Source organism: Falco biarmicus, chromosome 2 (genome assembly GCF_023638135.1).
Source record: "Falco biarmicus isolate bFalBia1 chromosome 2, bFalBia1.pri, whole genome shotgun sequence".
NCBI lineage: Eukaryota > Metazoa > Chordata > Aves > Falconiformes > Falconidae > Falco > Falco biarmicus.
The window spans coordinates 34,312,833-34,337,484 of NC_079289.1; the positions used below are offsets into that span (position 1 = coordinate 34,312,833).

At 42.7% G+C, this 24,652-nt stretch overlaps 2 protein-coding genes across 12 annotated transcripts in view; one reads left to right on the forward strand and one right to left on the reverse strand.

Moving 5' to 3' along the window:
- NAA16 (N-alpha-acetyltransferase 16, NatA auxiliary subunit) overlaps positions 1-1,766 on the reverse strand; it is a 78,872-nt gene extending 77,106 nt beyond the window's left edge. Inside the window, exon 1 of one of the 6 annotated variants that reach the window (XR_008820462.1) lies at positions 1,045-1,766. Coding sequence is in view for 4 of the 6 variants with exons in the window: in XM_056329904.1 (XP_056185879.1) it covers positions 1,045-1,098 (54 nt within the window). In the remaining 2 variants the exon portion in view is untranslated. The remainder of the gene's footprint in view (positions 1-1,044) is intronic. The other 5 variants (XR_008820463.1, XM_056329904.1, XM_056329903.1 and 2 more) reach the window with 5 other exon arrangements.
- On the forward strand, positions 964-19,359 carry MTRF1 (mitochondrial translation release factor 1). 6 transcript variants are annotated; one of them, XM_056329918.1, is made up of 11 exons: positions 1,795-2,114; positions 5,789-5,857; positions 8,699-9,153; positions 11,699-11,790; positions 12,635-12,716; positions 12,949-13,056; positions 13,148-13,320; positions 14,600-14,717; positions 15,919-16,055; positions 17,648-17,746; positions 19,127-19,359. In XM_056329918.1, exons 3-11 carry the CDS (start codon positions 8,718-8,720, stop codon positions 19,247-19,249), a joined length of 1,368 nt encoding a protein of 455 aa, XP_056185893.1. In that variant the 5' UTR covers positions 1,795-2,114; positions 5,789-5,857; positions 8,699-8,717; the 3' UTR covers positions 19,250-19,359. The 6 variants fall into 6 exon arrangements, with proteins under 6 accessions (XP_056185892.1, XP_056185893.1, XP_056185891.1 ...); XM_056329917.1 differs by lacking the exons at positions 1,795-2,114; positions 5,789-5,857 and adding an exon at positions 964-1,099; XM_056329916.1 differs by lacking the exon at positions 5,789-5,857.
- Positions 19,360-24,652: the final 5,293 nt, after the last annotated feature.

Below are 24,652 nucleotides of genomic sequence, written 5' to 3' on the forward strand. Positions count from 1 at the left end.
TTTTCCTTTCAGTAAAGCATTATAAAACATACAGCAATTGAGTAGAAACTTAAAAGTAAGCTCTCTCTTAAAAGTTACCTCACAAACACCAAATGTCCTTTTCACCAGTAAGTCTCAAAGAGCTGAATCAGCCCGAGATGGTAATTGAGTCGAAGTAGCCCAGCACCTAAAAGAGACGAATCTCCCAAAGGGCGTACAGAGTCGGGATACTTTAACCCACCAGACATCTTCACTTCAGACTGCTCAGTGAACTAGCTTTAATCTAGTCTCTATACTAAAAGTGCCGTTCTTACTGACCGCCAAGTACGTGCGGAGGTCGACTTAGCAACATCAAATCCCTGCTGCACTCGCATCGCGCTTCGAGGGCTCCTTCCCGCCTCCGGGACGCGGCGACACGGTCCGCAGGCGGCTGAGGTGAGCGGCAACCGACCCTCGAGCCAGACCCCCGGCGTGCGGCCGGCAGGGGTGGTGTGACAGCCCCCCCCGGCCGCCGCTCCCAGCCGCCCGCACGGCCGCCCCGGGCGCGGGTAACGGCCCGCCCACGCCGGCAGGGCCGCCGCCCGCTGACGGCGGGAGGGACGGGGAGGACGGAGCGGTGGCGGCGGGCTGCCGAGCCCCGCAGCCGGGGCCAGCTCTGGAGTTACCGTGGCGGGCGGGTAGGAAGGAGAACGGCGGCCTCCGGGAGAGCGGCGGGCAGTAGCTGGCTCCCTCCCTCCTTCCCGCCCTCGCCCGGCCGGGGGCGACACCAACCCTTCCCGGCGCCCCACACGAGCGAGAGGGGCTCGCCCGGCCTGCTCGGCGGGCCCCAGACAAAGGACGGAAACGGGGACGAACCGGGACGAGGAGGCGGCGGCGACGCCGGTTCCCCTCAGGCGAGCGCGGCCGCCGCATCCTTTTTCGCTCAACCGGAGCCAACTCCAGCAGCAGGCGAAGTAACCCGCGCCGCGGGTCGGAGGGCGCCGAGCAAGGCCGGCGTGCGAGAGGGAAGAGGAGGGAGAAGCGGCGGCGGAAAGGAGGGAGCGAGGCGCAGGGCTGGTGGCTCACCAGGATCCGCTTGAAGAGGTTGCTCTCCTTGGGCGGCAGCGGCACGGACGGCATGGTGCGGGCGGCCCCAGGGCAGGCACGGCGGGAGGGAGGAAAGGGAAGGGAGGGAGGGAGAGAGGGAAGAAGGCTGCCGCTGGTGGGGGCGGCCCGGGAGAGACGGCCGCTGGTGCGAGGGAGGGGAGGCGGGAAGGAAAGCCCCGAACTCCGCGGGGCGGCGGCGGCGCGATTCCTGCCCGAGCGGCGGCGGCGACTCTTTAACTCATTGGCCTGCACCGCCCTCCCCGCCGGCTCCCCTCAGACGCTGCGCGCGAGCGCGGCCCCTCTGCGCAGCTGCCGGGGAGGCCTCGCCGCTCGGCTGACGCTGCAAAATGGCAGCCGGGGTCCCCTCCGCGCAGGCGCACCGCCGCCGGGCGGCCCCCCGCTGCTTCCCCCACGTACCCCCCCGCCTCCCGTCGGCCATGAGGGGATCCTCCGCGGCGCGCTTCCGCGTATCCGCTTAGCCCGCCCGGCCTCGGGGGAAGCCTTATTGCGCGCTGGCCGTAGCTCTCCGCCCTCGGCGGCCCCGCAGGGGTTACCTGCCGTGAGCCGGCTCCGCGGGGGGGAGCCCTCGGCAACGCCCCGGGGGGAAGGGGCTCCCCCCGCCGGGCGTGACAAATAACGGCTCCGGCGCCCGCGCGGGCGGGGCGGGGGCCGCGGGGCCGGGGCGCGCAGGGCTCTGCGGCGCTCGGCTGCCGCCGGCCGCGGGTGAGAGGGCAGAAGGGCTTTGTGTGCTCGCGGTCCTGCTTCCCTGCCCCTGGTAACCTGGTTTTAGCGGCCGCCATCCCAGCGGCTCGCTTAAACTGGGATTGTGGAGAGCTCGGCTGCCGGAAAGCCTGGGAGGTATTGGAGGAGACAAACTGCAGAGCGTCGAGAGGCTGCGTGCGCGCTGTGCCCTGGCTGGTATTTAAGGAAACAACAGCAAACTTCGCAGTCAGACTTTCGGCAGGCGGGGATGTCATCTATTGCATTAATGCATTTTTCAGCAGTGGGTTATGTAAAACTTGCCAGCACTATCGTGCATGCTTAGAACAGTAAGCATTTATTCATGGCTTGGCTCCTTTGCCAAAGGACATTTAAGGTCTTTTGAAAACAATTTTTTCTTCTTGTTATTCCCAGAAATTGCTCTTAAATGAATCTTCGCAAAAATTTAAAAAACAAACCAAAACAAAAAAGCCAGAAACACAAAGACCAAATCGCCTGGGCCATTTACTTAGGAGGAAAACTGGTTAAACCGTCAAGGTTACAACCAGTTAAAAAGACCATCTTACAGGGAAAGAAAATAGGCAGTTTCAATTAGAATATCTGTTTATGTCATTATCCTTTTAAAACCTTAATTATATTTTGGTATATTTTAAAAGGATACTAGTTTTGTAATAAAATGGTTATTCACGTACTGTCCCAGATGATGAACGTGATAGATAGCCACAGTAAATAGCCACAGTAAAGCAAGCATGTATAACGAGACCCAATTAGAAGAGCTGTGTACTTAGCACATTTTTTTTGGTTACTCATAATGTAGGTGACTATGTGATTGACTGGTGATCCCAAGCAGTGCGTCTGACTTGTCAGAAGTCTTGCTGAAGCTGATGGATGTGATAGCTGCATTTCTTTCAGGCTAAAGCAAGGAACAAGAGAGTAGACAGTTTTTGGAAGAGAGTAACCTGGATGATGGCCTACCTTGGGGACTATTAATTAAAAAAAAAAAAAAAGTGGTAGGCTTAAGAAGCCTTCTGAGATGAAAATATCAAAGGCAAGGAGAATATTAGAGAACTGCAGCATATGCTTTCCTAGTTCTTCTTATCTGAACATCAGTTTATGGACACTGTTTTTGTGGATGGTGGTAGTTTTCGGTGGTGTTTTGTTCATTTGTTTAGATGTGTGGTCTTGCAATACATTTCTTTGTAGCAGGACTATCTTTATTGTGTGTATCTGTTAGGTCGTACTTCTAATGATGTCAGTCACTTGGATCACTGATAGCAGTATGTGTATTTTCCACAAGCTGTACCCAATTCACTGTTTTCTGCTATATGGTATAGTACTGCTGTGTTTATTATCTGATTTTTTTCAGAGCAGTACTGTCAACAAGGATGGCCAGCTTGACTTTGCCCTGCTGCATCATTTTCAGAGCGTGTATTCAGCACTTTTTATAACGAACTGAAGCCTTGACTTTATGAACTCTAGTTTTCTGTCTTAGCAAAAGGCGTATTATGCCTCCAGTTGGGTTGAGTGATTGCATCTCCAAGATGATCAGGCAAATATTGTGCTAGGTGGACCTTCGGTCTGAAGCAGTAAGTCTGTTCTTGGCAGCTAAAGGTTTCTGTTTCCTGCTAGTCCAAATACTGGAAAAAACGCTGTCTGGAAATAGGCAAATTGCAAATAAGAGGCAGGGGTTCGATTTGCATTTAGACATGTGTCAGTGTCAAAAATCTGTGTTAAAAGCAGCAAGAAAAGGAAAGCAAGGAGGCAATAAAAGAAACGTTTGTAGACTAGCTGGGAGAGAATAAACAAACGAGCTTTTGGGGGAGGCAGAGCTCTAGTTGAAAGTGAGGTTTGGGAGCGCAGTCAAGAAAACTTCTTGTCATTTAATCCCACTGTGCTGGGCAAAACAAAGCTCTTTCTAAAGGCTTTGTTAATAAACAGGACTGTATTCAAGACGTGTATGATTCTGTCACCAGTTTTTCCTTCAAACAGAAAGAATTCAGAAGTCCGTTGACAAACCATTGGGGTCGAAAGGGGGGAGCAATACTGAAGTAATACATACTTTATAACATGCTTGTGATTTTGCCCTGTCTCTCACTTTATCCATGACCTGTCAACGTCACTTGGTATCTGCAGAAGTTGTGGCACAATGTTTGCAGACCGCTAAACCCAGTTTGGGCCCCCTGAGTAAAAAAGGGCCTCTGTGTGGCATGGCCCTGCCTTCAAGCCAAGCACATTGTGAGGCCTGGAGCCCGTTTTGTCTGATGAGCCATTTCTTTGCCTCCAGTTTCTAAAGCAATTGGCAGGTTAGGATTATCAGATTTAAAGTACAGGGCTGCCATGTCTGTCGTGAAGCCCAGCTGTATTTCTGCTGTCATTCTTCCCTTCTGCACTGACGTTCCTGTGGGCTGCCGTGGCTGCTGAGGAAGGCAGTGGCACCCTGGCCCAAGCAGCCTCTGCCCCACAACCCCTGGTCCCCACTGGCTCCATAGGCAGCTGCTTTGGACACACAGGTTTTAAGGCATCAAAGCAAACCATAAAGGGGGTGGAAGCACAGACAGCAATGGAATTTCCCGTTCTTCGTACTCAATTCCCATATTGCATTCTAAAAGCATACAGTAAATATTGGGAAAGAGTGTATCTTGTATGTTTTGAAAATGAGATGCATGGACTAGGTCCTGTGGTTGGCGGTGTATCTGGCAGCCCTATTGACAGTAGTGAGTCCAGCTTTTGTTTTGGCCATGTGGTCCCTGCATGGTCTGCTGCCTGGTGGGGAGAGTAGGGAGAGCAGAGAGTTTGTTGCAGTCTCAATTTTCACACTTAAGATGAAGAATTCGCCTGCAAGGCGTAATAAAAACTGAATCGTGATTGCATTTAATCAGAGGATTTAGTGAAGAACCATCACTGGCTGGAGTAGAAGCTGATTTAATTTTCCTTGGCCTACCCTCTTCTTATATAACACATTTTTGAGTGCGTGGTCTACTTACAGTTTTCATGTACTTATTAGCTTCTTGGTTGTCCTCCCATGGATTACCTTCCCAAGATTTTAGTATCAGATTGCATATTTAGATTCAGATATCAGTTTGCATCCAAATGCAAGGATAATTTTATTATTTCATTTCACAGAGGTCTCAGTCATAATGGAAAAAGAATGATGCGTGTTGGGGATTACATCTGGACAATGACATCTCTCACAGTGTGGCACTGCAGGCTCAGGCCTGGGAAGCACCTCTGAGGTTTCAGGGTGCTGTTTGCTGTGGCCCTTGGATCATCTCTGGGTTGGGACCTATTCTCTGGAAGAGCCTTTTAACCTGTTTTCTTGCCTTCTGTCCCAGGGGATGGAGCAGAGCCAGAATCTGTCCTCAGACCTAAACAAGCTGTTAGTAGTCTTTCATGTGCTGATGAGGTCTGAAGTCTTCTTTTCAGTCTTTTGTAATATTTACCTCACCAAACCCCAACGACATTACAAGTGTCAAATGCCAAATTTTTACCTTTTTTTTTAAATCCTGTTGAACAACAGGGGCTGGGAAGGAATCTTTTTGGGTGATTATAGGTATAAAAAAAGCAATGTTACTTAAGTCTCTTTAAATGCAAATATAATTAGGGAGGTAGTTGTATAATCTGTTGAATATTATCTTTTAAAATGGTGTATAGGTAGTATGTTTTAAAACACACCTTATTAGGAAGCTGCAGCCTATTAGCATAATGATAATCTGAGTGGTTATGTTTATTAATATTTTGTAAGTGATATTTGTCTTCAGTAGCGTAGTAATAATCCATTTAAAATATAATCGAATAGTGAGCTTTGACATAAAGTAGAACTTATCATTGTTTTATGCATACTTCTCTGAAATTAATCTTTGAATAACCAGATTTGAAACGACATTTATTTTCAGCTCATGTTTTGGGAAAATAGATGGAAAAGTGTATGTAATATAACAGCTTAGAAGCTGGAAACAGGAGTGTGTATTCCCATTTGTTGTTACTCTTGCCATTTCTCCCAAAGTGTTGCTGAAGTCAGAGTGTTACTGGGCAGCTGTGAGGAAGATACCGAAAACAAAGATCTATTTTTAAGGTCACGTTCCCCATTTTTTATTTCAGGGCTTGCATTTCACAAAGTAAAGCAAAGTCTGCCTTTACTGATAGCATTGCTCAAGTGATACCCACAGACTCTTGGTGCCGGTACGGTGCCTCCATGGGCTGGCCACATGGGCCAGAGCCAACGCATGCTTCGAGTCATGGTTTTTAGCAGGCATGCTGGGGCTTGGAGCTCTTCTGCTCTGCTTACCATCTGCCATGACCTCGTGTTTGGAGGCAGGATCTGTCAGGCGCCGATGTGTGCGGACAGTGAGTGCCAAAGCTTTTTGACAGGTGGTGGGGAGCAGAGCCCCCCATGTCCCTCACAGCCCTGCGGCCTCCAGCTGCTCCTGCCTGCTCTGCAGCCCTGCCTTCCCTGTCCACCCTCAGCCCCTGCAGTGGGGGAGGGCTGCCAGGGGACTTCATGCACAGCTTCTGGGGGGTTTGCTCGGGGTCGCTGTGGTGGGAGGCAGAGGTGTGTGAGAAGTGGCTTGGAGGCCCAGCCTTGAGCTGTTCCTGTTACAGTGTGCATTGAAATACGTGCTTGTTCCATGTACCTACATATTCTTATGTGTCTGAATTCAGTTGCATGGAGTTGATACCATCTTTGATTGTTAGAAATTATTTTTAAAATCTTTTAAAGTGTTCACAATATTGATAACTCTTTCCCATCTGGAAATTATAAATTTGCTTGCTTGTTTGTTACTTTAATAAGACAATTACAGCTGTCACTTTTGCTTAACTGGTTTTGATTTGCGATGTGTACGAGGTAATTTTGTCACATTAAAAAGTTATTAAAATCTGGTTGGGAAAGCAGTTAATAGGTCATCTGCTCATATCACTGTAAAAGTTTTATATGTGCTTATTTCTTTTCTCTGAAAAGGGGATACCTTTTTTATTTAACATAGGAAAGTTATTTTGAAATTCCTGGCTTCCTTTAAGGTCTGTGTCATGCCATTACTTAGGGTTTTTTAGGCATTGAAACCCAAGAATTTTATATCTGAGAGCTCAGGCAAAGCGATACTACAAATCTATTATTGAGTACATCGCTTCTTAACTACACCAGTAAAAACTGAGTTAGATGCTTGTATTTAATATAATTAATTAAAATAGTTACATTTTGAAAATGAGTTAATGATGGTTAGCACTTGACAAATGACAATGGGCCATGCTGATCTGGAGCAATTCCAGTATCATCATTGGAATTAAGTCTTTTGTAGTTGAGTCTACATGTGCCCCTGAGCAACTAAGTCCGGGATTGTGGATGATTAGCCAGATATGTGCCTTTTGCTGTGTGCGTGGTGGAGGGAACATGATCCTTCTTCTACAGCTGGTTTTAGTCACTAGAGCAATCCATGAGTGGTATCGGCGGCTTTCTGTAAATTAAAGCAGTGCTGAAGTTGCCCTGTGGGTTCAACAGCACCTGCTGGCTGGGAAATCTAGGGAAGGTAGTAAAACAGACATCCAGGCAAGGAAGGCACAATACTTCTGGCTTTACTGTGTATTGCTCTTTCTTTGTTGTGGACAAATGGATGAAAGTAAATAGAGAGGATGGTGGCTAAGTTGAGTAGTTAGAATGCCATAGTAATTTGTTAATAAAATGCCTGAAGATGCATAGAATGTCTTGTTACTGATGAGTAAAAACTAATTGTGTTAGAAAACTGAAGTGTATGTTTCACGGAGATCCTGTAACAAAAGTTTCATGCTCTCATTTTCTTTGAAGCCACTTTTTTGTAAAAATCCCTAGACAGATGCGATTGTGGCACTGGCAGAGGTATTAAGGAGTGCTTCTTTATTTGTTAAACCTTTTCTGTGTGAGTAGTCCTAGAATACAAATTATTTCAATTTAGTCCTCTTGGTAGACCCTTGCACTCAAATATAAAGTTTTTGAGCACCATAAAATTTCATAACATAGTTTGCAATGTTGATAATACAAAATGAAGAGGTCTTTCCTAGAGCAACAGGGATGCTAAGGGGAGCCTGTGTTCTGCAAAACTGTAGGCCAAGTCTCAGAGAAATGCAGAGGTTGCATTTCAGAGTACCAGCTTCTTATTCACTTTTTGGATGGAAAATATTTGTCACTTATATGTAAATATATCATGGGAAGTAGTACGCAGGGCACAAAAGCACTGTTCCCATGTTTTACATAGTATGTATATGGGTACGTAATTTCTTGCAAGTGTATTGTAGTCCTGTTGACTAATCTGTTGCAGGGTCACCTCAATGTTCCTAATGTTCTCCTGCCAAAATGTTATCCTGTTATGGTAGTGGGTACGGTTTTGCACATAACACTGGACATATCTTACATTGCCTCTATAGAATTGTGTACCTCTAGTATGGATTTGTCTTCTCTCAGCAATATTTTTCTTTCACCAGTAAGGTATGAAATGGTCGTAGTTTTCCAATGAGACATATGGCAAAATGAAGCTGTTGTCTGTAAAGCCGCATCTACAATAGCTTTTCCATTTTTCAGCATAAATAAACCGAGGAGGTAAGGGAAGAGACATCTTCCAGCGTAAAATTTTCAGCGTAAATAAATTGAGGAGGAAAGGGAAGAGACCTTTTCTAACCCTCAGTCAGTACAATCGTGCTGATAAGAGTTTCTGGTTTAAATCAGGACTAAAACAGGAATAGTTTTGTCCATGACAGTTGCATTTGTGTTGGTGTAATCAAGAACAAGATTTGGGCTTGATACAGTTTTTGTTTGCTTGCTCTTTGTTTGTTTTGGTTTGTTTGTTTGGGATTTTTGTTGTGGTTGTTTTGGGTTTTTTTTTAAATGGAATGCTCTCTTTTTTTAGATAATAACACTGGTCCATGTACTATCTACTTTTAATTTCAGGTGGTGGAAAAGTAAGAAAATGAAACCTTTCCAAAGGGCCTGTCTTTTCAAGAGCCTCCTTGCCAATTGCTGCTGTCATGGTCAACTTCACAGCTGTCTTCTCCCTCCTGTTGCAAAGAAGATAGGTTATGTGGTGGGACTGCAGAACTGTGGGTTTTGGAGGCCAGAATCTTTATTGGACACAGCTAGATTTGCTCTGTCTTTTAGCAATCAGCACAGGAAAAAACATCAGGATTCTCGAGCATTGTGGAAGCATGAGGCTGTGCAGAAGCATCTGGAGACTCTAAGCAAGGAATACCAGCAAGTTAGTAATCTGTTAAATACTGACTCAATAAATGACATTGAGCAAAGAACCCTGAGGAGAAGATGTGCCAATCTGTCCCCCATTGCAGCTGCATTTCAAGAAATCAAATGGGCTGAAAGAGAAGTTCAAGAGTTAGAAGCCATGTGCAGAGGTATAGAGAACACATCTACTTACTTGTTTCAAAATGGTAGCTGTGTTTGTGATCAACTTCATTGCCCAGACTTTGAGGAAAGCTTTTAAGTTAAGCCAGCCCAGCCCTGGAACACTCTGGTCCTGCCTGCTCCTGGGAGCTTGTGTGCTGCTAGGGCTTTCTGCATCCAGCCACATCCTTCCATTTTTCATCTCACCTCACTTCAGTTTGAGGTCTTAATACTGCCGGTTTGGGAGAGTAGGGATCATCTGGAATCTCAGGGCTATCCATCTAGCAGGAATAGTTTGGAAATGTTTGTTAAAGGTTGCATTTTGATAGAACCAAGAGCGGTGTGAACTTAAGGAAAAAAAATTAGTGAGCCTAATACATTTGATAGATGCAGACTTCACCCGTCATTGTTTAAAATGGGATTCCAACTAGATACTGAGTAAATAAAATTGAAAAAATAAGTTTTAGAAAATTATGCTTGCTGAGCAAATGACATGAACTTTCATTAGGCCCTGAATTTCCAGCTTCCAATTTAAATGGCAAAAGCTGATATTTCTTTGAAAATATTTGAGGACCCCTTCAGGGAATAAAAATATTTGTCACCACCAGACCATTCTTTCATCTCTGCTGACAGTAGTTAATTTGATACTGTTTATTTAACTAATTAATAATGATGCTTTTTGGACCAGCTAGAAGCTTTTGATTCAGTAGTAGGTTTGGGTTGGAGTTGTGACATACTGTTAGGGAAATGTGTATGGTTTTCCCTTATGTACGGGAGATGCCATGTTTAAGTGTTGATCTGACATTTTGTATTTAAGGAAGAAAACCCCAGAGCGTAACTGAAAGGCTCAGATACAGAGGAGCTGCTGCTGTACTTGCTCAGTGCACAAAGCTGACTCAACATCCCAGCCCATTCAGTTCTTAACGCTTGCTGCTGAGGTCACCAGTAAACGTGCATGTGTGTTAGGTGCTGAGAACAGGAACCACGCTCCAGATCCTGGAGATGTGGAGCTCACAGTCCTTGCACGGGCCTGCTGCAGAATCCAGAGCTCAGGCGACTGGTGATGCAAGGCCAGAAGATGCATTCAGCTGTTGAGCGTCCACTTTTACGCTGCATCTCAGACAAAGCCACTCCTCAGCTGGTAGAACAGTGGGAAGAAAGATGAGAAGTAGAATGTGCTCCCTGTTTTGGCAGTGGCAGGTTTTCCACTTGACTCCCAACTGTCTTCCAAGTTTCTGCTTAGTGTATAATCTAATGCTAACTGAACAGCATCTTTAATTACTGTAAACCGGAGCCTCCATAGCAGAAGAGGTTTAGTTTCTGCTGGCTTTCCTTGAGAATGTTTCCTACTTTGGTGGTTAGCTCTAAAATGTGGGAAGAGGCAATCTAATCACAGAATCATCAAATAATTTAGTTTGAAGAGGACCTCTGAAGGTCATTTGGTCTGATGTCCTGCTCAAAGCAGAACCAGTTAGAGCAGGTTGCCCAGGGCATTGTCCAGTTGACTCTGGACTATATCCAAGGATAGAGATTCTACAACCTCTCTGAGGCCCTGTTCCAGTGTCTGACCACCCTTAGCCTTAAAATAGGTTTCCTAATGTCTCATCAGTATTTTCTGTATTCCCACTTATGTCTCCTTTTATCACAATATACGGAGTCTGTTTCCATCTTTTCAATGTCTTTTCTGTTAGGTAGTTGTACAATAAAACTTCCCCTCCACCTGCTTTCCTTGAGGCTGAACAAACACAGTTTTCTTGGCCTCTTCTCATACATCCTTTGCTTCAGCCCGTGACCATCTTGGCAGAAATACTCACGGCAGTATTTCCATGCCTTTCTTGTACTGGGGAGCTCAGAACTGGACATGGTGCTCCAGATTGTGGTCTCATGTGCTGAAGGGAGGGGAAGGGAATCTCCTTAAGCAAAGCAGAGTCCAGGTGAGGACTCCCATATCCTGATGACTTGCATCCATAACTCCCACATCTCAGTGGCCTCTGGAATAGCAGGAGACAGAAGGTTAGAAACCTCATTGTTATCATCATACCGTTATTTGTAGTGCTCACCTTAATGAGTTGCCTACAAATTGTTGAATAGAGGAGTGTTTCTGGGCTAGTCTAGAAACAAAAGATTTTGTTGCATGAAAAATTGTAATAAGGGAAACTGAGGTGGTACTTGTCTGCAAGCGTGTTTTTGATGTATTTTGTCAAATCCATTTGCGGACTTACACTGGACTATCAATCTGTGTGACATAACCATCAGTATAACTGAGAATAAATAACTGTCGGGTGGGACTGACATCTCTGTGATGCAGCCTTTGAGCCATAAAGTAGAGATTGAGAGGTAAGAGATCCACTGCTCCTTCCAGCACACCTGAAAAATATGATCATTTAGTTAGCAATATGCATCCGGGCTTGGGCTGCTCTTACTTGGTATTTCATGCTGGCAAAATGCAACTCCAAGCTTTTACGTGCTGCAATGCCCGTCCTCGGGCAGCTGTATTACAATTTGTTCTAAGCTAGGTGAGATTGGCTAACATCTGTTCCTGTTGCTGGAATTTAGAGCTAGATGGAAGAGACGAGAAACAACTTCTAGAGCTTGCCTTAGAAGAGAAGGAAGCCCTGGATAAAAAAATCAACATGTTGTGCAGAAAGGTGAGCCTGAGGTAAAATTACACAGCTTTCTAAATAAAGATGTCAGATAAACATTCCTTTGTGATCTTACCAATAGACTCTGACACTTGCATTTAATGAAACAGAAGTCCAGCTTCTGGATTCTCCCTAAAAAGAAGTGGCAACATTAATTATTAATAAGCTTCTAACTGACAATTGTGTCTTAGAAAATTACTATTTTAGTCATTTTTGCTTGCTTGCTTGTCTGTCTGCAGATGCTGAAAGGGATTAAAAAAATAGTGAGTCCGTGCTATTGAGACTTGACATGACATCCTAGCAACTGTTTGTGGCAGCGGAACATGCATTCTTGAAAGATTTCTGATTGGAACTTGCAGTCTTTCATTTTCTCTTCGGCTAATGGCACCCCATGAGTGGGGAAATTAATTATAAGCAGAGTAGCCGAAACGATTCAGTGGAGAAGCTCGTATGTTTGGGCTCACTTCTACATTCAGATTAAAGTAATATGAAACGAAACTTTCTGAAAAATAAGATTAATGTAAAGTTTGTTTGGGTTATGGCTAATAACTTTGTGTTCTTAGGTAGTTGAGGCTGGAGTAGATGACCTGGCACCTGACTTTGCAGGACTGAATTTTCAACTAGCTTTCCTACGTTTGCACCAGCATAACCCATTTCCACACTGCACTGCGTTGCAATAGCCCCTGGACAGTTTTTTGGTCCTACTTACTAGTTTGCTGAAAGAAATCGGTGGTTGTGTACGCTCAAGCTGTGGCAATTGTGAAGGTTGGCTGTAAATTTGATTCAGAGGAGATACAGAGTCATGAAGGAGAGAATGACCTTTTTTTTTTTTTTTTTTTCCCTTTTCCAGCTTTTCCAGCTTCTAGTGCCAAAGGAAAAATATGATAGAAGTCACGTCATATTAGAAGTGACAGCTGGCAGAACAACCGGAGGTCAGCAAAGTCCCCACAGTAAAGATTACTTCAAACCTCCATCCACCTTCATTAAGCCTCATACGGGTTGTTCTTAATGCCTTTTGTATACTTTAATTTATGAAGTAACACTTTCTAAAGAAGAATATTAATCTGTCTGATGACTGTGGTTAGAGTTGCAACTAAATCTAAAAAGTGGTGGCTGCCATTTTGTGAACTGCTATTTATGTTGTAGCGCCTTTTTTATTTTTAGGAGACATCTGCCAACAGTTCACTAAAGAAATGTTTGAGATGTACCAGAACTATGCAGACTATAAACGGTGGACCTTTGACATTGTGAACTATACGCCAGCAGAGATAGGTACAACGGTTCTTCAGACATTCTACCAAAACGATGAAATTAAAAGCAGTGTTTCTGTGCTGTATTTGTCACACATTATTTGTCTCTCTAGGTGGGTTGCATCATGCTGCTGCTCATATTTCGGGAGATGATGTCTACAGGCATCTGAAATATGAAGGAGGAACTCATCGAGTCCAGCGAATCCCTGAGACGGGCCTATCATCAAGAATGCAGCGTATTCACACTGGGACAATGTCAGTTATCGTCCTTCCTCAGCCAGAGGAGGTAAAGTAACTGTTAAGTAAGGGTGGTAAGGTGCTGTATCCCCGTTCTCCTATTTTAGCATTGGAGTGGGTGTTATTTAAACCCATGTTACTGTTTCGGGATTTTACTGATACCCAAGTGCTTTGTGCAAGTCCCAGCAAGTGAACCACAAGTTCTCTGACTCTGGAAAGCAATAGTCCTTGCCTCTGTACCTTACGTGTTTAAATGTCATCAGAAGCAACTCCGCAGACATTTGATATTGCCTGAAGTGGCATGTAAACCAACGATCGTTTCAATGAGTATTCCAGTCCCAACGCCTACAAAGCTGCCTGCTATGAGTAAGCCAGTTCTAAATTACTTCATGTATTAAGACAGGAAACATATCCAAGAAATATTCAGTGTTGCACAGTAGTGTGATTCTGCCAGTCCTTTTTATTTTTTTGATGTCATTTAAATTATTGGTGTCCTCTGTTAAATCGAGGACAACCTGCTTTGAATTTGAATGAGTGAGTGTGTGTTGTCTGGTCTTTCTGAGATCTCACTGATAACAAAAGTTCTCACTTAAACCAGCAATTTACACACAAAATAAATGAAAACAGATCCTGTAGACTTTCTCTGCAGGTTCTTTGCTTCCTTGTAATGCTTTCCTTGCAACATTGATCAGATCTGAATGTTCCTTTCCCATCCACTGAGCTCAAACTATGGCCCAGGTCATCGCGGACTCGTATTTCCAATGCTGCAGTCTGGATACACCCATTTTTTCCTCAGTTAGATATTTTTAAGCCCTATTGCAAGAATCATTCAGGCTTGACTTGTGAACAAGATTCTTGCAACGCTGTTTGAAAGTATTTTTTTATTATTTGCTTGTTTCTTACTCTTCCTGCCAAATCTAGTGGTTTTTAAAAAAGTTGTTGATTTTGTTTTGTTTCACACAGAATCACACAGAATGGTTGGAGTTGGAAGGGACCTCTGGAGATCATCTAGTCTAAGCCCCCCTGCTAGAGCAGGTTCACCTAGAGCAGGTTGCACAGGATCACGTCCAGGAGGGTTTTGAATGTCTTGTTTTATGAAGGACCTGGAGTGAGAGTCTGAAAAAATAAGTGAAATATTTAAAGCATCACTTGCTTCGTAGAGATATTTGACATGCATTTTTAAAAAGTATAGTAATTATAGCTGTTAGTCAGGAACAACTGTAAAGGAGTAATTTTTTGAGAAGTTGTGGGGTTTTTTTACAGTGAGTATCATTGACATTCAAATATTTTTAGAATGAGCAGAAAGTAGTAATTTTCTTTGATTCTAGGTTGATGTTAAAATGGATCCCAAAGATTTGCGTATAGATACATTCAGGGCCAAAGGAGCAGGAGGGCAACATGTTAACAAAACTGATAGTGCTGTGAGAATTGTACACCTTCCCACAGGTAAGTCTGGCTGTATTTGGTACTTCACCCTAAATGTGTCTTGAAGAGAAAGCTTGTGATTCTGCAAGCTGTCTCTTAGAGTGTCTTTGCAGGGTTGGGCCTTATACCAAAAAAAGGAAGTAGCCCCTTCTGGTTCAGCCCCTTTTCTAGCCAGGCAATGTGTGAGAAAAGGGGTATGTACCAGTGGCACAGTGGTCAGCAAGTTGCTGTTACGCCAGTTTTGTCTTCAGAGGGAGCGTTTAATGAATACGCTGTCTTTGAAGGATGAAGGGATAAATGGAGGGTGACAGGGATGGGATGGAAGGTGGAAATATTTAGTGCTGTGTGCTCTGTACCTTCAGCAATAATGGCCATTGACAGCCAAGGGTGTGCTTTGCCAAGCTGGAGCTTGTGTAGTTACATGACTAAGAAAAAAAGGAGGCTTGAAGATTTGCGTTCAGTGCTAGGTTATGCTATCATATATTGAATAGGAAGGAAAATACATGCTGATGGGAAGGTACTTTATAGACTGGATCACTCTGTCTTTTTCTGGATTTGTGTTTATTGAAATTCAGTGGGCTCCTATCTGTCCAGATGCAGAATCTTTTTAGCACAGGAAATTCTAGTAGTGAGCTGAAACCAGCTGTTTCCTATATGCCTTTTTGTTTCAGAAATCAAATGAGAAGTAAAAATAAGTACTAAATTGCTTTTAAAGACCTTTCTTTTACTTTATTTCATGATTCATAATTAAGTTCAAGATTCGCCAGTATTGTTTGTTTAGATACCTTTCTCTGCTAGAATAATGCATTTTTCAGCCTCCAAGAGCTTATCTAAACTAAGACTTTAAACACTTGTGTTATACGCTGTTTTAAACATGCTTCTGTAGACTGTGCAAATTACATTTTTAACATGTGATACTTAATTGGAGTGAACCTGTTTTTTGGAGGCAATGTCAGAAACTTGTTTGCTTCATGAAATTTTAAAATACCCCTGACTTTTCTGTAGCACTGAACAGAGCCCCTGGTGCAGCTGTGAAGAGTTTAAAAACACACTAATGGTTCTGGCCAGTGTGTTAAAATGACTTTTTATCATACAGCTGAAAGGCCCTACAAACCAGCACTCTAGAAGGTTTCATTGGCCCAATGTGTTAGAATTAATTTAGCTTGTTTGTTCTTTGTTATAATGGGCTTTTGATCTGAGCTTCTTGAATCCCTCCGTAAAGGACTAGCAGTTGAGTGCCAGCAGGAGCGATCGCAGCAGTTGAACAAGGAAAGAGCTCTGCGGACACTGAGAGCTAAGCTGTACCAGCAGATCATTGAAAAACAAATAAGTCAAGAGCAAAGTACCAGAAAACTGCAGGTGAGAACATGTGATTGCTGAAATTTGGAGAGGGTGCTATGTTGTAGATTTGTTTTTGGTGTTTTTGAGTGACAGTGACAGTGCAAATAAATGTGTGTAAAGGTGTGCAAAGGAGACTCTTGTATTTTAAGATGGGAATCCTGGTTTTCACTTATCCCCCTTCAGTGCTGTTATAGACTTCTCTGGCAGGCAATGAAAATAGACATCAACTGTAGCTGGAAAGAAGAGTCAGACTAGCTGGAATTATCCAAAAGGCAACACTCAACATCATGTACTGAATCCCTCTATTATGGCCAGAGTTACACAAACAGAGCATCAGTAAAACGTTATTTTCCATAAAAACTAAGATCAGAAGTTGTATTTTAACCTGTTTCTAAACCAGAGTATTTCATAAGACCATATAGAGCTTCTGAAAGAAACAAGTATATCAACAATTGTGCCACTCTGTGGTTAGGTAGCAGTTTGCTTGATACGGTTTAGGTAACCTTTTAAGGACGAAACAGCTTCTGTAAAAAGAGTTACCTCGAGTTGTGCTGCTAAGTGTGCTTTTCTCTTGAAATGTGCTATCATTCTATTCTCTTTCTTTGAGTATTTTCCCATTTGTAGTGCAAATTTCAGCTGTGATCAACAGGAATAAAAATGCTTCAGAATTACAGAGTTACTCAGTGCTCCAAAATTTCCAGCTTAGCTATTTAATCACTAATTGCAGGTTGCATTTAAGTGTATTGGTCTTGCATATTATTAACCCAGTCACTCTAAGTGGCAAGCCATTTATCTTTTGTTATTAATTTTAGCTTGAGAGCCTTCAAAGATGCATAAAGTACTTAGATGTATATTTGTATGAGTACTACAGAAAATCAGGCAAAAGTAAATTACCTTTCTTAATGTTTCAGAATTTATTCAATAAATTCCTTGTTTTGAAAAATATGTGTGTTGAGTGCAGGTGAAATTTTCAAAAAAGCCCACTGAAGCAGACACCCGTTTCCCTAAGCAGTTTTTGCATTTAATTCTCCATTTCAATAAAGCATTTAACCACACAACAATGCTACATCTGGATTTGTTTTAAAATTGTTTGCATTCTTGCACTTTACCGCTAGAGGACTACTCTTCGTGTTCTTCATTTACTGCTCTTCCAGTGCTAATTTCCGACAGCCAAATGTTAGTGGAACTGCTTTGCTACACGTTGACTGTGCTGCTTCTGTTAATAACGGTGCCTACTTTCATTATTTTTTGTGGGAGCTACAACCCCCCCAAAAATAAGACCACATTTTTTGAACTAATGTCTCCTATAAACATACCTCTTGCCTTATGTGACTTTTGAGAGTTACTCAATTCTTCCAGTGACAGAGCTGGAACAGAATGTACTAGAGGCTGTAAAAACTTGATCTGTGATACAGAATCACAAACAATACAGTTTAGTAATGCCACAATATTTTAAAAACCCCATATGCTAAACCAGTGACCACTAGATTTGTAGTTGTAACAGGCTGATCCATGAAAGTTTATTCTAGGTATGCTGTTTTAGAGTAGTATTTGATATTTCTTTTTAAAACGCAATACAATAGAAGTTTTTTTTTGCTGCTTCGCTGCAGTTGGGAACAAGAGCCCAATCAGAGAGGATTCGTACTTATAACTTCACCCAGGACAGAGTCACTGACCACAGGATCTCATATGATGCACGCAATATCAAGGTAATGGTTGCTTATGAGAGTATTTAAAGTTAGATACTTATGTGTGCCATAAGGAGAAACAATTAACTTAGTGAAAACTTAGAAAAATTAAAAAATTCATATATATGAGGAAATCAGATAGCCAGTTGTGCTCTGACAAAACATCGTAGACTTAGAAACGCTAAACTTTTTTCCTGCCTTGTTGTAGAATACTGTGAAAGATCACTGGCACAGGATATAACTCACTGGCCTACTTGTCTGTGTATTTTTCTCCTACTATATGAATGAAAAATGATCAAGCATGTAGTCCTTAGTGAACTCTGAGTCCCTCAGCCAAACTGGGCAAGGGGCATTTGAGATCCTTGAAGCTTAGTACATGCAAAAGGAAAACGTGAGATGAAGGACTTTTTTTGTTTTGGTTTGGGTTTTTTTTGTTTTTTTAAGTCATTCTTTCTTCCTCCTAATGCTGGAGTGGCCAAAAATGAAAACTTTTATGTTTCCCGTGCAGGCCACAGTTAAAAGAAACTGAAACTGAATGCTTTCATTTTAAGATTATCTGAGGTCTTATTTCTGAGTAAATCTCTACACATGGCATGAATCTTATTTATTTATTGGGGTTTTTTACAGGGAAACAAATACCTAATAATGCATTTTTGTTATTAGATTTATGAAAATGTTTCGGATTATAGGACAAAGTTTAGGGAGACCCTTCAATATTTTGGCTTAGGTATCCAGTTTACTGTTAGTGCTGTGGCATAAGGAGCAACACTTTTTCAGCTGTACCCACAGGTGTCCTGGGTAGCTTCAGGAACCACAGGGCATGCTGAATATGGAATGGTTGATATTTAATGGAGTGGGCAACAGGCACACAAGTACCGTGGTGGGGGAGAATGGGAAGAAGTTCCATGACTGCATAAAAATTACTTTTGTTAGTTGAGCTTTGCAGTTACTTAACGTTGGAAACTCGTTACTTTCTTGAGTGAAACTGGAACCATGAACTGCCTAACAAAAGTTAGCTGGGCTTTGCTTGCAAGGCGAACTGGTTCTGGGCATGAGCAACAGTATTTAAATTAGGTTCTTCAAGCCTCGATTGTTTTTGCTAGGGGATTTTCATGTAAATGCATGGGTTACATGAAAGCATGGTGGGAAGGCACCAGTAGCTCCTTTTGTTGCTGCCAGAATCATTGTGCTTTTCACAGGCAGCTAGCTGAGGTCCTGCTGCGGGGCACCATGCCATGTTGCTTTCACATGGGGAAGCCGCAAAGACGAGCAAGTGGATGCACCAAGATAAGACTCCAGGCAAAGTGCATTCCAGGAGCATCTTGTCTGAGTAGCCAGCATTTCGGAATGATGCTGACGTACAGTCAGTAATGCTTTTGTCTGTTTTTATTTTTTCCATAGGAAGTTCTGAGTGGGAAAGAAGCACTGGATAAGCTAATAAACAGACTACTGGAGTTTGCAGAGATGGAAGCTGTCACCGAGTATCTAGAAAATTTGCAGGCGTTAGAAGGAGGAGGCTGCTGAAGACCTTGTGTAAAGTTAAAAGCAGAAATGCTGTGTTCAGTAGCAAAATAAAACAGATGCATTTGTTAGATGATAGATTGATTAAAATCTATGCCTCTGTTTACAGTGTATGATACTACTCTTTTTTATATATATTTTTTGGTGCAGATGGGTTGAATTCATTACAGCTACCCTAGCAGAAAAGAACAACCTTGCAGTACTGTGTGTGCACACCTTCTGTCTTGGCAGCATGGCTTTGGTAAGCTGGTCCTTCTCCCGACCATGTTGCAGCTGGAAAGATACAGAATCGTGGTGATGGAGCAGAAGAAATACCACGCAGTGCATGTTTTGTTTTGGGGCTGGGAGATGTTCCTCTCCAGGTGAAAAAACATGTGCGCCCCAAACATAGTTTAGAATCCGGCTTCATGAATGCTTATTTTTATCCATCGATTGGGTGAGCTTCCTAAATGTAGTCCCTTAAAAATTACTCTATATTATGATGCTTTATTTTTTAGAGTGACTGTAGAAAAGCAAAGGGAGCGATCTTGGCAAGGGGCCAGAATCTTAGGAGAGAAGCCTGCCAGTTTTCTTCCAGCCATTCTTGGGTCAGTTTAGGGTGGGTCTGGACCACATGCTGCAGTGGCATGTAAAAGTATATGTTCTAGTTTCAAATTAAGTTGATGAGATTCTGGAAGGAGTTCAGCAGTGATAACGGGCAGCTCCCTGCTTCTTGGCAGAGAAAATGAGTTCATAGCGTTGATATGAGTTCATAGCGTTTTAGCAAATCAGGTAGCTCTGGAATTCAGTTTCTGCCTTGATATCTTTGGGAATGTGCACCTGTCCCTGTGGGCGATCCAAGTATTTGTAGAGCTCACTGGGCTTTAATAGGACTTGTGTGCGTGTTTTCACCTCCGCGCATGTTGTACGGTGTGCTGACAGGCAGATGTGTGTCGGCAGGCAGCGGTCGTACGCAGCGATTCAGGAATACTCCCGTATTTAACGTTACACAAGAATATGCAAGTGCTCTGCTGAACTGGGTCGATGTGCTAGAGCACGGAGTTCGCTTGTTATCCTGCTCTTCCCAGGTTACGCTGTAAAGCTGCTCTGCCCAATCTTGAAGAATCAATTCATTGTGACAGTGTAAATTACACCATGTGGTTGATTTACATTTGCACATTTATTTGTAATTATGAGTGATACAGGACTGAGAAAACATCAGTTATTTTAAGAAAAATAATTATTTCAATACTGAGTTCTAAATGGTGCAGGTTTTACTACTGTATGTCAAACAAACAACAGTTTTAACTTTATCCAGCTATATTAAGAAAGAGGATTTGTACCAGGAAAAAAGCAGGTAAAATTATACTCGGTTTCTCAGTCCTGGAATTATTTTTCAGTTCTTTTGTGTTTTCGCGCGTTCTTGTCAGCAAGCTTTGCCTAACAATTTTTTTTATGTTTCCAACACTTCAATTACAAAAGCTTTTGAGTTCTGGTTGGTGGTCGGGGTTTGTTTTTGGTTTTTGTTTGTTTGGCTTTTTTTCATTTATAGCTCTGTAAGTCAGTCAGGAAACATATTACCATGCAATTTAAGAGTCATTCGTACACTTGAACTTTGGCCTATGAAGTTTTCTTTACCATGAACAACTGTTGAAACACTTTTGAAAAATGAGCCTCATTTTTTTTTTCTGGAAAGAAGATGGGCATGTTTTGACTGCAGCACTTCAAGGATATTTGCAATTAAGTTAATCAATTTTCTGGAGCCCTTTGTTGTTGGCTTTGTGCAGCATGATGAGAAAGGGGAAAGCAGAAAGCAGCTCCCCTCTGCTATTAAATCCTGGATGTTCCCAATGTAGGCATTGAAATGTGGTGGCTAAATCCCTTTTCCCATCCTGGTCCAGTGCATTCTGAAGGATCTTTGCCTTATTAAGCTTACCCTGCAATCGCTCATACCTGTATATGACAGCAAAATACAGCTTTGCTAAGTCGTGACACAGAATTGGATACAGAGCAGACCCACTTCTACAGGTCACTGCCTGCTTTGCTTTAATAAAAGCAGATATATTTGCTTCTCCTCACTGAGAAAGCATTATTTGAAGCTATGTTTCCTCCTAACTTACAAAATACTGTTTGAAGCCATGTTTTATTCTAAGTTCTTCCACCCCAGTCTTTCTGTGGGATGCAAGAGCTGACAGATTGTGGTGGGGGTTGGCTGTGGGCTGGCACTTGTCCCTGAGGGAGGGATGTGGGGTGTAGCAATGGCACCTCTGAGGCGTTTTCAGGATGGAATAGTCCACACTTGGGCTTCTCAATTTCTGCGAGCAACCATGACTTTCAGCACTGAAATTGCTAGCAGGAAAAATTAGGGAGGAAAAGGAAAGGGAAGGCGGCTCCTTGGAAGGCAGTGAGCAGTCCCAGGGCACAGCACAACTTCTTGTGGGAGGGCAGAGCAAGAGCAGGTTCAGGTGGTAGAAACAGCCTTCTGCGGCTTCCCATTTCGTTATCAAATAGTGTTACAACAAACAGAACAAAATACCGCCCGTCTGCCTGGCTCCCCCCATCGCTGTGCGTCACCCAGGCCTTACGCACGGATGTGACGTTGCAGCTGGTGCAAAAGACACCAACCTCATCTCTCTTCAGCTCCTGTCGACTGACGTGAAACTTAGTTCCTGGATCTCTTTCATTTCCCTGCTGAGGTCCTGAGCAGGGAAGGAAGCCAGCCAAAAGCTGCGCCTGTAAGTAGCCCTTTTTGTGACAGCAGGAGGGTGGGTGCTTACCCTCCGCACAAGCACAGTCCGGACACCTCACCTGGATTACTTTCATTTCATCATCAACAGAATGTACAAGGGAATGCCTCAGAAATCCTGCAACTACAAATTCATTTATTCACTCATAGCAGCACGCTGCTTGTTCTCGTTTAGTTAAAAGAAAGGACTAACTAAACGCTGTTAACAACAAAATATATTTCATAATCTAGCAGAACTCTTTGCCTGCATCATACCTTTTTTTTTTTTAGCTGCTTAGTACAGCTGAACAGCTTCTTCACTTTCTGTAAAAAACAGCTGCCAAAAGACCACGCTGACAGAAAGGGGTTTTTTGGTAAAAGAAATGTTATGAAATAATTTACATGCACTCCCCACCGTTTAAAAGCGTGTATCTTTAACTCTCAGGGCATACTCGTCATTCTTAAGACCAGCAAATATGAAGACTAATGAATCACAACCCATTATCATCAGGAAGTCTATCTATTCAGCCATATTTTGAATATAACTAAATAGTAACTACAACAAAACTTACCTGAACTCTGTTAAAAATTTTAAAATTAACAGCAGTATTAAATTTAATAAAATTAAAAATTTAAAATTAAAAAAAAAACTATTAAAAAACTTTAAAATTAACTCAGGTCATTTGTTACTCATAATTGATGCAGAATAAAACAATTTCCAGTATCTGTTTCATGTACTGCTGGAAGGCACCTAGATACTACACTGGTGACCACAAAACAAAAAGTATTCATTTTAAAAAGCGTCCCCATATTTATGTACCTATTTTGTTTTTTATTTAACCCAGGCCCCATTTTTAGCAGAATATGCATCCATAAATCCCTCAGGTTGTCACAGAACCCACAAAAAGATGAACAACGGTAACACAGATTGTTGAAAGCTTTATTCAGTATTTTCATATAAACTCCACTTCAAGAGCCTGCAATATTCTGTAATCGCAACCAAGAAGCTGTTAAAGAGAAACCAGCTTGTTCAACTTTGCAGACAACACTTATAAACTGAAACAAGTGCTTTTCAATCACCCACTGTTTTTTACTGTATCTTCAGTTAAGCAAGCCATTAAAACCCACTGCCTTCAGCTTGTGGTCTGTATTACGCCATCTGCTGTTTTTTTTACAGAGACCATTTCTTTTACAGTTAAAATCAAACCTGCGTTTGCTGACACTCTCTGGAAATCCTCGGGCAAATTTAGGCTTTTTCAGATTATTATTTGCAACACTTTTTGCTTTGTACGGAAACTTTAATTCAAGCTCTATCCCAAAACATTTCACAAAGCTAAATTTGTTAATCACACAAATGGTTAACACGATTTCTACGTTCAATAATTTAGTAGGTAGAAGGTAAAGAGGACTTAAGAGGTAGATACAAGAGAGACTGAAGAGAGAGGCTGACAAAACAGAACCAAAGGGTTGCTGCAGCAGACAGCGGAAGGTATGCAGACAGCTTTCGTACCGACAAGCAAAAGGATTTAAGGGCTGCAAACCCTGTAGGAGGAATGGAATGAAATCTGTCTCAAGAAAATGAATTATCAAGGAAATCAAAAGAGCACATGTAGTCAGTCTTGAAATAGCTTGCGTGTTTGAAAATAGGCAAAGTTGTACTTCTTCAGGGCATGACGCACAGAGGCAGCAGAAGTGCTCAGCATAAGCTGGGATCTGGAGACACGGTGGCCTACATAAGACAACGTGAAGCTTTCTGAAGGTCTCAGTAGAGCAGGGGATAATTATGGTGGAGGTGGGTGCTAGAAACGCGGCACAACGGTGATACCGAGATTTGCATATATAGGGGTACTGGAGGAAGACAGTTTGAGGAAGACCGCAATAATAAGAAAAGTACTAAAAAAGGGAGGCACAACGCAAAAAGCAAATAAAGGAAACCAAACAGCATGAAACAGTTTTTTACTCCCTTTCTGAGATGCCACAATTTACACTGAAATAACATCTTTTTTCAGGGCAGGGGATGATGCTTTTATACACGCACAGGTTAGTGAATTTAACTTAGATCGATGTCGTGACCAGCCCTACCACTCCTACACCCGAATACTGGGACTGGATGATGCTGCATCACAGATTCTGTCTATGAGGTTCAAACAAAAAGCAAACTTTACCCTATTGTGGAATTCTGAATTTCAATCTACAGATTCCCAGGTGAAGGGTTGCGATTCACCTTAGCCTAAATAGGAACAAGGATTGTTCTATAACCTGGGTCCAGTTGAGCAGGTCTCTGCCCAGCTGCTGGAATAACAAATGCCCAACAAAATATGTTTTTTCTTAGTATATGCAATACATTTGCTGCTAAAAGCATCACCAACTTTAAGCATGCCCTGCTGTAAAAACACGCACACCAAAGACAAGCATCCTGCACTGGGAAGCTGTCTTTCCAAACGAACAAAGATGAGTCAAGGAAAGAAAAATAGAGAGCAAAGAAACTCGCTCAAAACCACACAAATCATCATCAGAAATTGCAATGACTCCCCCTTTTCTCTCGACTCTCCTTCTCATATTGCTAATAATGTCTACGACAGCTTATAAAACCAAGGATGTCTTGGTTTAATATGTCTCGCTCAAGGAGCTTGCCATAAAAGCAGGCAAGCAGACAAAAACACGCTGCATCATAGAAAGTGAATTAATCAGAGAACAAAAAA